The following is a 13,716-nucleotide window of genomic DNA, read 5'->3' on the forward strand; positions in this document are numbered from 1 at the left end:
CTCTTAGTGGGGGTGCTACAGGGGCTGGTTCTGTTATCGGTCCATGTTGACCAGACTGAGCCCGACGCTGTGTACACCTGGCAATGCCTGCTTCCCATATTAAGCAAAGCAAAAGCGCTTATTATTATTATTAAAAAATAATTCATAAATACAGCTTTGAAACACACCCCTGTATAACATATTTTCTTTGACTCCAGGGGCCTATTATCGTGTTTTCTCATTTTTCTTCCATCCGATTAGTCACCCTCCCCCGGCAGCAAAGTACAGTGGTGGAGCCTATTTTTATTTTATCTTCTCTGTCTCACTCTGTATCTACACATGGATGATCGATGGACTGATTGTTTAGGCTCCAGTGATAGTGGCGGGGGCGGTGAAGGAGAGACAGCGAGAGAGACACACACAGAGACAGAGTGAAAGAGAGACACAGAGACACACAGACAGATATACACAATGAGACACAGACACACAGAAAGACACAGAGACACACACAACATATCGTTATCCCATAGAATGGGAGGTGGTCTCATATTTATTTAGTAGCTAAACTACATTGCAGTCTTGCTTCATCCAAAAAATCCACAAAATACGGAAACCACTGTAGTTAACGCTGCTACAAAAACCAATACAATTCACCAGGAAACAGACACAATGCCATCAGGATGTAGTTTTACATAAATAGATAAAAGAACATGTTTTTATTGGTTTAATTTCAATAACTGCCTTTTTGTGGATAATAGATTAATTAAGTAGTCTTGTAGGGGGGGACAAAAACTAAAGAGAAGACACTATGGCCCCCTCCAGGGACCGGGACAGATTGCCCTGGTTTGAATTCAGCAGAATAAGGGGTCTTGTTCCCTTCCAGACGTGAAGTTGCCCTCGATCACGGGCCAAAGACCTAGGCTTCGAGGATCTCGACAGCTGGGTTGGGTGGCAAGAGGATGGGGCAGCGCTCTTGCTCTCCCTCTGGTGGCGTGAGCTGGGGTCCGCAGCCCCCCGGGGCAAGTTTTATAACGAAGTCTCGGCGTCGGCCCCAGGGGGCGCTGTGGCCTCTTTCTGCTCTTCATTCTTGTTGAGGTCAGCCGTGTCCTCACACGGCGCCTTCAGGCCTTGGAAGAATCCCATCTGTGAAGAGCCGAGATGAGGCAAGAGGGTCACTGCCAAACCGCCACCTCCCACCACTGCGCCAGAACAGGGGCCCCCTGACCTCTGAGCTTCGCCACACGGGGGGAATGGTAACAGCAACAGCCTGAGTTTACAGGGTGCCTTACCATGTAACTGTGGGAACGTTCAGCTTAGCCAAAACTATGACAGGGGTCCTGGCTGATGGGGGTGGGAGTGGCTCTCAGTGTGGGTGTGGCTGATGGGGGGGTGATTCTCAATGTGGGTGTGGCACTCAGAGTGGGTGTGGCTCTCAGAGTGGTAGCATCTGCTGGGGGTGGCTCTTGGGGTGGGTGTGGCTGCTTAGGGTGACTCAGTGTGGGTGTGGCTCCTGGAGGGTGCGTGTGGATCTCACTATGGGTGTGGATCTCGGGGTGGGTGTGAGTCTCAGTGTGGGTGTGAGTCTCAGGGTGGGTACACACCTTGGCCAGGCCCAGGCAAATGACCCCCAGAATTACCAGTCCTCCGATACAGCTGCCCACTATGAGGCCCACCAGGTTGGGCACAGCGGGCACCTCCAGTGCTGTGCTGACCTACAGCAAGAGAGGGGAAAGGGAGAGAGAGACAGGGAGAGAGAGGGAAAGAGAGGGGGAGGGAGAGAGTCTTCACAACCTCACTTGTCTTGAATGACTGCTCTTCGGCACTTCAATCCTTTTTGATAGACAGGCCAGGTGGGTTGTGTGTTGTGTGTTGAGTTGGGTGCTGTACTATGTGTTGTGTTGGGTGCTGTACTGTGTGTTGCATTGAGTGCTGCACTGGGTGTTGAGTTGGGTGCTGCACTGGGTGTTGTGTGTTCTTTGACAGGTTACATCACAGCATTTCTATCGATTGCTTTTTCTTTTAGTTGACCAGTTTTGCCTTATAAAGAAAACACAAGTAATTCAGCTTCAGTTGTGTTGCGTTGTGTAGTGGGGGCGCACACTCACAGACAACTGGTGGAAGCTCCCTGCGGGGTACTGGATGTACTGACGCTGATCGAAGGACAGGAGGCCCTGGCTCACTGCGGCCACCTGGACGCCCACTTCCTGTCACCGCACACACACACACACACAATTTTAAGGACCTATGCCGGCATGTAAAACCCAGCCCTCAGCAACTTGAGGAACTTTACACCTGGCAGAATTATAAGCAATAACACAAACACATAAAAATACACACAAACACGCAATCAAACATGCACAAACAAACACAAACTAACACACACACACTAACACACAAACAAAAAAACCCTGCTACTACTAATTACAATAATATGTAAATGTGTGTTTTTAGCGGATAGAGATGAAGGGAGAGAACGAAGGAGGAAAACGGGAGGGAGCGAGAGAGAGATCCCTCCATACCTCGGTATTCCTGATGACATTCCCCACCAGGGTGAAGCGGATTGGCTCACTGGTCAGCTGGCGGATGGTGCAGCGAATCAGAACGCAGAGGCGGGCCTCACAGGGCTGGGGCCACCAATCAGGGAGACAGACAAGCAGGGAGGGTAGCCAATCAATAATGGGGTACATTAGTGATTAGAATGTTTCTGTTGGAAGTAATTGTAACCTAAAAATCATATCTATCTGTCTATCTATTTATACTTTTAGCTCTTACCGTAAGGGAGGAATTGACGTAGGGGGGTCCTGCCTTGACACACACTGTGCCTTTAGTAACCTGGGGGGGTTGGAGAAAGCAAATTAATTTAAAATACAATACAGAGAAAAAGAGAGAGAGAGACTTTGACTTTTACCCATCTTTAATCTGAATGAAGAAAAGGAAAATTTGTCAGATATGTATTTATGTACAGTGAGGGAAAAAAGTATTTGATCCCCTGCTGATATTGTACATTTGCCCACTGACAAAGAAATGATCAGTCTATAATTTTAATGGTAGGTGTATTTTAACAGTGAGAGACAGAATAACAACAACAAAATCCAGAAAAACGCATTTCAAAAAAGTTATAAATTGATTTGCATGTTAATGAGGGAAATAAGTATTTGATCCCCTATCAATCAGCAAGATTTCTGGCTCCCAGGTGTCTTTTATACAGGTAACGAGCTGAGATTAGGAGCACTCTCTTAAAGGGACTCTCCTAATCTCAGCTCGTTACCTGTATAAAAGACACCTGTCCACAGAAGCAATCAATCAATCAGATTCCAAACTCTCCACCATGGACAAGACCAAAGAGCTGTCCAAGGATGTCAGGGACAAGATTGTAGACCTACACAAGGCTGGAATGGGCTACAAGACCATCGCCAAGCAGCTTGGTGAGAAGGCGACAACAGTTGGTGCGATTATTCGCAAATGGAAGAAACACAAAATAACTGTCAGTCTCCCTCGGTCTGGGGCTCCATGCAAGATCTCACCTCATGGAGTTTCAATGATCATGAGAACGGTGAGGAATCAGCCCAGAACTACACGGGAGGATCTTGTTAATGATATCAAGGCAGCTGGGACCATAGTCACCAAGAAAACGATTGTTACACAGTACACCGTGAAGGACTGAAATCCTACAGCGCCCGCAAGGTCCCCCTGGTCAAGAAAGCACATGTACAGGCCCGTCTGAAGTTTGCCAATGAACATCTGAATGATTCAGAGGAGAACTGGGTGAAAGTGTTGTGGTTAGATGAGACCAAAATCGAGCTCTTTGGCATCAACTCAACTCGCTGTGTTTGGAGGAGGAGGAATGACCCCAAGAACACCATCCCCACCGTCAAACATGGAGGTGGAAACATTATGCTTTGGGTGTGTTTTTCTGCCAAGGGGACAGGACAACTGCACCGCATCAAAGGGACGATGGACGGGGCCATGTACCGTCAAATCTTGGGTGAGAACCTCCTTCCCTCAGCCAGGGCATTGAAAATGGGTCGTGGATGGGTATTCCAGCATGACAATGACCCAAAACACACAGCCAAGGCAACAAAGGAGTGGCTCAAGAAGAAGCACATTAAGGTCCTGGAGTGGCCTAGCCAGTCTCCAGACCTTAATCCCATAGAAAATCTGTGGAGGGAGCTGAAGGTTCGAGTTGCCAAACGTCACCTTAATGACTTGGAGAGGATCTGCAAAGAGGAGTGGGACAAAATCCCTCCTGAGATGTGTGCAAACCTGGTGGCCAACTACAAGAAACGTCTGACCTCTGTGATTGCCAACAAGGGTTTTGCCACCAAGTACTAAGTCGAAGGGGTCAAATACTTATTTCCCTCATTTACATGCAAATCAATGTATAACTTTTTTGAAATCCGTTTTTCTGGATTTTGTTGTTGTTATTCTGTCTCTCACTGTTAAAATACACCTACCATTAAAATTATAGACTGATCATTTCTTTGTTAGTGGGCAAACGTACAAAATCAGCAGGGGATCAAATACTTTTTTCCCTCACTGTATAAATGTTGCTGTTTTGCATGTGAGAGAGAGAGAGAGTGGGAGAGATGGGTTCTGTACTTACCGGGGGCACTGACACATCCCACACAAACCCTGATTCCAGTTCAACTGGAACCACAAGAGACACGTTGACGGGCACTACTTGGGAACCCAGATTTTCAACCTGGCGGACAGAGAGAGACAGAGAGGGAGAGAGAGGGAGAGGACAGAGGTAGAGGACAGAAAGGGAGAGAAAGACAGAGAGATAGAGCTTGAGTGTTACAAAACAGTTTATTGTACTTAAAACATGACAGCTCAGCTCAGACACACACACACACAGATACACACACTTACACACACACACACACATGTACATGCACACACAGATACATTTACACATACACACACATTTACATGCACAGACAGACACACTCACACACACAGTACCTGGTAAGTGTGCTGTATTGACGCACTGTGCTGTGATTTCTCCTTGAAGGTGACATGGCGTGTGGCGTCCAATCTGTAGATACGGGGAGAGAGGACAACAGTGCCCCCTATCAGCAGTGCCCGGAGATCAAAACTGTCATTAAAAGCCCCTCAATTGCCACTGCCATGTCAGCAGGCATTGGGCCAGATTACATTTAAACAATGTATTTTGAAAACATAAAATTACCCTGATAACATTTTATTTTCTTCTGGAAGAGGATTATCCCCCAGCTAGCATGACTGTGGACCTTTCAGCAGTTATTCTGCTTTATTCATTATTCAACAGTGATCTTTACAGCAAAATGTGCAATATAATAGAAACGTAAAACAAATGTTTTGAAAAACATCTGCTGTTTGGATTTTTTTTTTTCTAAATGCACAGAAGACCCCCAAACAGCTTAATGTAAGCTATGCAACTGAAAATGGTATAACACAGAGGAACAAGCAATCTCCGGGATCATTTAACCAAGGTACGTTTAAATTATGATGCATTATTTATTAGTCTTAATGGGTCAATTGCATAGAACTGAAAGCAGCGGACTGGAGAGTTTGTTGCAATTGACCCATTATTATAATTAATAATAATGATAATATACTGAAAAATATATAATGTTGACAAACTCTGAACTGTAGAAGGGAGTCCTTTAATTATAGTTAACCCAAATGTTAAGATTACTGTGTTCCGGTGTCTTTAGCATTTACTACATTCAGTATAGTTCTCTTTTTTAATGACACTGAACACCAGGATTCATAAAATTACTGTTTGAGAAAACTTATTTTAAACTACAAGGGAATGTTTTGTTATATGGATTACTTGTAAAAAATAAAACAAAAAGTAGGATGTTCAAGTAGCTGATGTGATGTCATAGATAAAGTATTCAAATTAGCATAAATGAAGCTTCAAACCTTTGTTCGATAAGGTGTTCCGAACCTTCAAAGGTAAAAATTGACCCTTTGAGACAGCCCTATACTATACTATAGAATACAATAGTATACTGTGCTATACTATACTATACTATACAATGCTATACTATAAAATAAAATACAATACAATACTAGAATCCACACAGTGCTGCTCCAGTCTGGGCCCTATACTATACTATACTATACTATACTATACTATACTATACTATACTATACAATGCTATACTATAAAATACTATGCTATGCTACACTCTACAATACTATACTATACTACACTATACTATACTGTGCTTTACTATACAATACAATACAATATCATACTATACTAATATATGCTAATATAATAATAAGTGCACTCACTCCCTCAGTATGACATTGACTGGCAGCAGAACGGGGACGGAGTGGCTGGCAATGTTGTCTTCCAGAGTGGCATTCTCATTCTTACTGTGAAGAACAGGGGAAGAAAAGAGAGAGAGAGGGATGGAAACATATCCTGGGAGAGATGGACGCTATAGCCACACAGATCAGTTACCACTGTGCCGAGGATTCACCTGGTCACCGAGGCGTTCACTGTGACGCTCTGGCCCAGAGCGGAGGGGTCCCTCACCGAGAACACCACCAGCAGGGTTACCTGACAGGGAGGGAGGGAGAGAGAGAGGGGGAGAGAGAGGTAGAGCAGGAGGTAGAGGGAATGGGGATGGTGAGACGGAGGGAGAGGGAGGGAGGGAGGGAGAGGGGGAGAGGGGGATTGAGGAAGAGAGATGGAGGGAGGTGCAGAGAGAGATGAAGGGAGAGGGAGTGGGAAGGGGAGAAGAAGAGGAAAAGGGAGAGGGAGAGAGGGAGAGCAGGAGGGAGAGGAAGAGGGAGACAGGGAAGGGGTGAGGGAGGGATGGAGAGAAGAAGGGAGGGAGGGAGAGAGGGAGGGAAGGGAAGAGGGGGAGAGGGAGAGAGATGGAGGGAGGTGCAGAGAGAGATGAAGTGAGAGGGGGAGAAGAAGATGGTAGAGAGGGAGGGAGGGAGAGAAGAAGGAGAGAGAGAGTGAGTGATGTTCCGGGTCTGTGTGTCATGGTGTGTGTGACTCTGGCGCCCCCTGCTGGTCAGACACTCACCTTGCATCCCTTCCTCAGCACCAGGGGGCTGACCTGACAGGACACTCCTCCCGTCCCCTGCCTGTCTGGCTGGCCGGGATCCACGGAGCAGGACAGACTGGACGGCCAGGTGGACTGCGATCACAACTGCGTATGGTTATCATTGTTGTCGGCGCTGTCATGGTTAGTATTACAAAGGTAATACCAAAATAACACAACTGTGGGCTGACCTGGGAGACGCTGGCGCGGGTGAAGGACAGCGCGGGGGGGAAGCGCAGGGACAGGTCGCAGCCGGACGAGTCCTCCCCTGCGTTGAGGATGGTCACGCCCAGTGCTGCCAAGAACCCTGGACTGGCCACGACCTCCGGGCTGAGAGAGGGAAAGAGAGGGAAAGAGAGAGGTAGAGCAGGAGGGGGAGGAAAGGAGGATGGTGAGATGGAGGGAGAGGAAGAGGGAGAGATGGAGGGGGGGATTGAGAGAGAGAGGCAGAGGGAGAGGGAGAGAGATGAAGGCAGAGGGAGAGGGAGAGAGAGACAGGTAGAGAAGGAGAGGAGAGGGAAGGTGGATGGTGAGACGGAGGGAAGTAGGGAGGGAGAGAGATGGAGGGAGGTGCAGAGAGAGATGAATGGAGAGGGAGAGGGAGTGAGAGGGGGAGAAGAAGAGAGAGATAGAGAGAGGACGAACAAAGAGAGAGAGAGATGGAGAGGATGAGAGTCCCTCAAGATCTCCACCCTCCGACCCCCACAGTCACATGTCCATAGTGTCGGGCAGCTCACCGCGTGAAGTTGAGGCTCACGGCAAGATCGGACACGCACACCTGGTCCTCCCCGCACACCAGCTCCAGCGGTACCTGCAAAACGCCACATGCAACATGCAACACGTCTGAGACACTGCACGTTCTCAAAACAGGACTGTTTATATGAAGCATATATCTGTCTGTATGTATTTACTGCAGGACGTCCTCGGGAACTGATTATTATTATCATTATATACACACACACTTGCCTGCTGCGTGACAGTGGTGGGACAGAGGGGGTGCAGGATGGACCGTAGCCCATCGGATCCCTGTATCTCCTGCCCCTCCACCGAGACTGACGCCGACACAGGCACTGGAGTGTAGTCTGAGATGCACGCCTGCTCAGACAGACATAGAGAGAGAGAGGGAGGGACAGAGGGGGGGGGCAAAATGAGTTAAACTGTGGAAAACAACTGCATACTGACTAACTCTGCTCTGTACAGACTGCATGCTCAAAACACACAGACACACAGACACACACACAATCAGACACACACAGACAGTGACTGACCGGTACAGCGACACTGAGGTTGTAGCAGCTGGTTGCTGTGATGATGTCGGTCCAGGGGTTGAGGGAGGTCGGGGAGAGGAGCAGCCGGCTGGTCCTGCGCTGGGGCTCCACACTGACCGACACGCTGACCTTGGCCCTCACTGCGGCCCCTGCAGGGACACACACACACACACAGCACAGTCACACACTGACCGACACGCTGACCTTGGCCCTTACTGCGGCCCCTGCAGGGATACACACACAGCATAATCACACACACACACACACACATCATGGTCACACACTGACACACACACAGCACAGTCACACACTGACACACACAGCACAGTCACACACTGACACACACAGCACAGTCACACACTGACCGATACGCTGACTGCGGCCCTCACTACGGCCCCTGCAGAGACACACACACAGCACAATCTCACACACACACACACACGCACACACACACACTGACACACACAGACGCACCCAGTTTCCCGGTGTGCACCCCGTTGAGCGTCACACAGATGGTGGCTGTGGTGACGGTCTGACCGAAGGTGGTGGTCGTCCCGCCGCAGTGGAAGGTGTCCTGGGAGATGACCTCGGGGCTGAAGGTCATCAACACCGTCACGTTGATGACTGGCTGGGACCTGGTTTGGAGGGGGAAATTAACCAAACAGCCAATTCACAAACAAATCAATTAACCATTTAAACAATTAATACATTAACCAAGTAACCAATTACATGGCACAGCCAAGACACAGGGCACCCCCTCCTCACCTGAGCACGACGACACCCCCCTGCGCTCCCACGGCGATGTCTGTCAATCCGTCCTGGCTGAGGTCCCCCGCCGAGTGGACAGACTGACTGAAGAACTGCAGGCCGGCTCTGACTGACGCTCCCTCCACCTTCTATAGCACACAGAGGGAGAAAGATGAGAGGGAGAGAGATGGAGTGAGAGAGAGGGAGAGGGAGTGAGACAGTGAGAGAGATGGAGAGAGGGTGAGGGGTAGAGAGAGAGAGAGAGAGAGAGAGTGAGGGGAATAGGGAAGGAGGGGATAGAGGGAGGGAGATAGAGGGAGAGGGAGAGAGTTTGTGAAGTTTGAGTGTGTCTGTAAAGGTGAGAGAGTGACGGGGAGATGGAGCGGCATTCAGGGTCAGAGGTCGGGAGTCAGGAGGTCAGAGGTCAAGGGCTCGGTGCTGACCTGGGAGGGAGTGGAGTGGATGCCGTCTCTATGCCCCCGGAAGAGGTACAGGCTGCCCCTCCCCTCGCCCTCCAGGGGGGCACCCACGGCGAGCTCGGGGACCCCGTCTCCGTCCAGGTCCGGAATGGCAGACAGCGACGCCCCGAACCGCCCACGCTGATTCCCCGGGGAGCCCCGCAGCATGAGCGTGCAGTTCAGTGACACCTGCAGGGGGCAACAGAGAGACAAAATGAGGGAAGCATAGAAAGAGACAGAGAAGGAGAGAGGGACAGGAGGGAAGAGAGAGAAAGGTGATGAGATGGGGGACAGAAAGGAAACAAAAAACACCTATGAAATAGCCATGACAAACTGAGCGTGTGAGTGTGTGTTTCAGTGTGAGTGTGTGTGTCTGCGTGAGTGTGTAAGTGTATGTTAGTGTGTGTCTCAGTGATCCTCACCCCAGGCTGGACAGTGCACACCATGACCTCCCCCCCAACCCCAGGCTCGTAGTACAGCGGTGCCCCAATCACCAGGGTGTCAGTTTGTCCGTCTCCCGTCAGGTCCAGGACACACATTGCCGCTCCGAAGTATGAGCCAAGCTGCCACACAGACAGACACAAAGAATTTAAATTCTTCCAAATCAATATCGAACACCATCACTTTCCAGTCCAGCCCAGTCAGTGACTCTGCAGCAGTCCAGTCCAGTCCAGTGTAGTCCAGTCAGTGACTCTGCAGCAGTCCAGCCCAGTCCAGTCCAGTCCAGTCAGTGACTTTGCAGCAGTCCAGTCCAGTCTAGTCCAGTCAATGACTCTGCAGCAGTCCAGTCCAGTCCAGTCCAATCCAGTCCAGTCCAGTCAATGACTCTGCAGCAGTCCAGTCCAGTCCAGACAGTTAGCTATTGTCACCTGGTGGCCATGCAGTCTCTGAGTGACCCTCCAGGTGGCATTGTAACCCTGGAAGACCAGAACTGCGCCCACGTGCCCAAGCCGGGGGGCCCCTGCGAAGTACACACTGCCCCCCGCCACCCGAGCCACTGCCACTGCGTACCCTGCCCAGAGAGAGAGACAGAGAGAGAGAGAGAGAAAGTGTTTGCCATTTCTGATTGGTAAGATTGGACCTCTCCCAGAGGTCAGTGCCAGGGGTGAGGAGTGAGGGGTCAAGGATCAGAGGTAAGAAGGGGGTCATTACCTAGGTATGAGTCTCTGATGCCGGGCTCTGAGATCGAGGCGTTGATGAAGGTGCCATTGCCTCCCCCCCCGCTTCGCAGCGACTCCACAAACCCCCCCGACCACTCGAACGCGCCGACCGCTCCCAGCAGAATAGAGTCCTGAGAGAGAGAGAGAGAGAGAGAGAGAGAGAGAGAGAGGGTGTGAGTGTGAGAGCATGACACCTGGAGAGCCGGGAGCCCCATAACTGTCTATCACCGGCAGACTGACCTGGCCCACCGCAGCACTGAAGCCCCCCTGAGACATCTCCAACTGGAAGGAGGTGAAGTTGGACTGTTTGTTGGTTCCTACAGAGAGAGAGGGGAGAGAGATGTCTTGTTATTGTTCCCGTTGCCCTGTTCTTGAGCGGAGAGGGAGAGGGAGACGTGGACAGAGGGAGAAGGACAGGGGGACGGAGGGGGACACTGCGTCCTCACCCTCGATGGCAAAGATTTTCTCCTCCAGCTGGCTGCGAATGGAGCTCAGGGCGTCAAAGCTGTTGACCTGGAACACATCCTGGGGGGTCGAGGCGATGACCCGCAGCTCCTGCTCTGAGGACTGCTCCCCCACCTGAGAGAGAGAGGGAGGGAGAGAGAGAGACACACAGAGAGAGAGAGATTGAGTGGTAGGGAGAGAGGAGGATTTCCTTCTACCTCCTCCTGCCCCTTATCCCCCAGACCCTCTATGTCCCGCAGAGAGCCAATCAGGTACCCCGATGGCATAGCGGACCACGCCCCTCCTCTCGGCCTCAGGGATGACATAATTGAAGGTCATTTTTTTGTCATTGGACCGGCCGTCCGTGATCACGACCAGCAGCTTCCTGGACTGGGGGCGCATCCCCCGCGCCTCCGTCAGCATCTGGTCACTGAGGGGGAGAGAGAGAGAGGGAGAGAGGGAGAGAGGAAGGGAAAGAAATCATTCAGGATTTTGCAGAAGGAAAAATTAGGACTTAGACAAACAGACAGACAGATAGACAAATAGATAGAGAGATTTACAGTTTTTCTGAATTGCTCAAACACTGAACCCCATTCTCTGAACCAAATCACTCTTTAGGCAAAACCTTAAACAAGACTGTCTTTCTGTATCACTTACTGAACTACTTCTTTATCTGTTTTTATATATAGAGCGAGTGTTTGAATTGGATTCCATGGAAAGGCCCCATGAACACATTTTTGTAGGTGAAGCAGGGTTCAATCTGGCGAAGAGGAGAGGGATAGGCAGGAACATAATTGGCAGAATGAGTCTCTCATTGACTTTGATTTTGCAGCGGCACAACATTTTTGAGTGTACTGTAATGTGCTTTTCATTGAGAGTTTTCTTTGTTCTTTGGGCTTTTGCAGTTTTTATGCAAGTGCTAAATATACAGACATTCAATACTGTATTTCTTGCAGTGCTTACAGTATACAGTATACACTGTACTAAGTTGTGATTACTATACTTTGTTTTTAATTACAAAATGTGTTTACTGTATACAATAAACATTTTTTCTGTAACTGCATGCCCTGGACGCTGTGTTCTCCATTTTGTGATGTAGTGTATAATGGATGCTCTGTAGTGTTTATATATTGACTGGCTGTGTGTATGACCTGAAAGCATTGTTTGATTTTGAGCACAGGTGAGATGGTTTTGAGGCAATTGATAGATTTTGCCAGAAGTGTCAGGGGTTTTGTGAATGTAATTTGAAGATTTGGTTTTGTGTTTAAAGTTTTGAGAAAATGGTTTCAAGCAATTGTGAAACACTGTAAATATGGGGGTCAGGGGTCGGAGGTCGACTCACAGGACATATTTGATGGCAGTGGGGGTGTAGGTTTGGCCCTTGGTGTGAGGGACGAAGTGCAACAGCTTTTCAGGGTCCCGCTCGGCCGCGAAATTCTCAAAGTTGAAGATCGTACGAACGTGAGTGGAGTACTGGGCCACCGCCACCTGGAGAGAGGGATAGAGAGAGGGAGTAAGAGAGAGAGCAGAAGTGGGGGAGAGTGGGAGAGGGAGGGGGGAGTGATAGAGGGAGTGGGAGAGGGAGTGGGGGAGAGGGAGTGCGAGAGAGGGGGAGTGAGAAAGGGAGTGGGAGAGAGAGAGGGTGTGAGAGAGAGGGTGTGGGGGAAAGAGGGATGGAGGGAGGAAGAGGGAGTGAGAGGGAGTATTGGAAATTTGGCTTCAAGACATTCAAGATGGAAAACAGGAGACACTTCTTCACACAGAGAGGCGTCACAATCTGAACAAACTCCCCAGCGATGTGGTTGAAGAGACAATTTGGGAACATTCAAAAACAGACTGGATAGGATCCTTGATCACTCAGTTATTAATGGACACCAAACGAGCACGATGGGGCGAATTACCTCCTCTCGAATGTACACTTTCTTATGTTCTTATGTTCCTATGTATGGCAGAGAGGGAGGGAGGGAGAGAGAGAGGGAGTGTGAGGGAGAAAGGGAGAGAGGAATATGGAGAGAAGGAGACAGAGGGTGAGAGGGAGAGGTGATTTTTTCACTGTTATGTTTAGTTTTCCCCCCTTTTCTTTCTTCCCTAATCTATCTATCTATATATATTCTAATGATTTGTTTTGAATTCATTTTCTTTAAATGACATTAAATGACATTCCTTCTAGTTTAGGAATGTGAACATCTGCGTCTTTCTGATAAGTCCGGCTGGTGAGTCAGGTTGTTGTCTGAGGAAGCAGATAACTTGCATTTTTCATTATCTAATAACTATTTCCTTGTCTGTACAAGTGTATTAAGCTCCCTGCTCAGAGGAGTCAGAGAGGAATGTTACACTGCTGGGTACTGTTTCTCTCTCCGTGCTGCCTGAAATAAGTAATCTGCTTAAACAATGGCCGTTTTCTTCCACAGTGCCAATAAAGCACATTTTGAATTTTAAATTTGAGAGGGAGTTAGGGAGAGGGAGGAGACGGGGGGAGGCACGGAGAGAGAGAGAGAGAGAAAGAGGCAGAGGGAGCAGGAGACAGGGGAAGGAAGGGGTGAGAGAAATAGAGAAGGAGAGAGAGGGAGAGGTGAGGGGGAGGCGGGCAGGGGCTTGGTGACTC

The 13,716-nt window shown here is 49.3% G+C and overlaps 1 protein-coding gene across 2 annotated transcripts; it reads right to left on the reverse strand.

Annotated features, from left to right (window-relative positions):
* Positions 1-493: 493 nt before the first annotated feature.
* Positions 494-12,599, reverse strand: LOC136768356 (integrin alpha-X; the record flags this gene model as incomplete). 2 transcript variants are annotated; one of them, XM_066722527.1, is given in 24 exon segments in its annotated part: positions 494-1,122; positions 1,581-1,691; positions 2,085-2,183; positions 2,499-2,603; positions 2,752-2,811; positions 4,583-4,681; positions 4,945-5,017; positions 6,268-6,351; positions 6,459-6,538; positions 7,017-7,130; positions 7,226-7,364; positions 7,772-7,845; positions 8,001-8,129; positions 8,303-8,451; positions 8,777-8,937; positions 9,068-9,198; positions 9,493-9,696; positions 10,002-10,070; positions 10,377-10,519; positions 10,660-10,798; positions 10,908-10,984; positions 11,114-11,246; positions 11,388-11,541; positions 12,454-12,599. In XM_066722527.1, coding segments are annotated over 24 exon segments (2,790 nt in total), but the record flags the coding sequence as incomplete, so codon positions are not given.
* Positions 12,600-13,716: the final 1,117 nt, after the last annotated feature.

This window comes from Amia ocellicauda, chromosome 14 (assembly GCF_036373705.1).
Source record: "Amia ocellicauda isolate fAmiCal2 chromosome 14, fAmiCal2.hap1, whole genome shotgun sequence".
Lineage (NCBI taxonomy): Eukaryota > Metazoa > Chordata > Actinopteri > Amiiformes > Amiidae > Amia > Amia ocellicauda.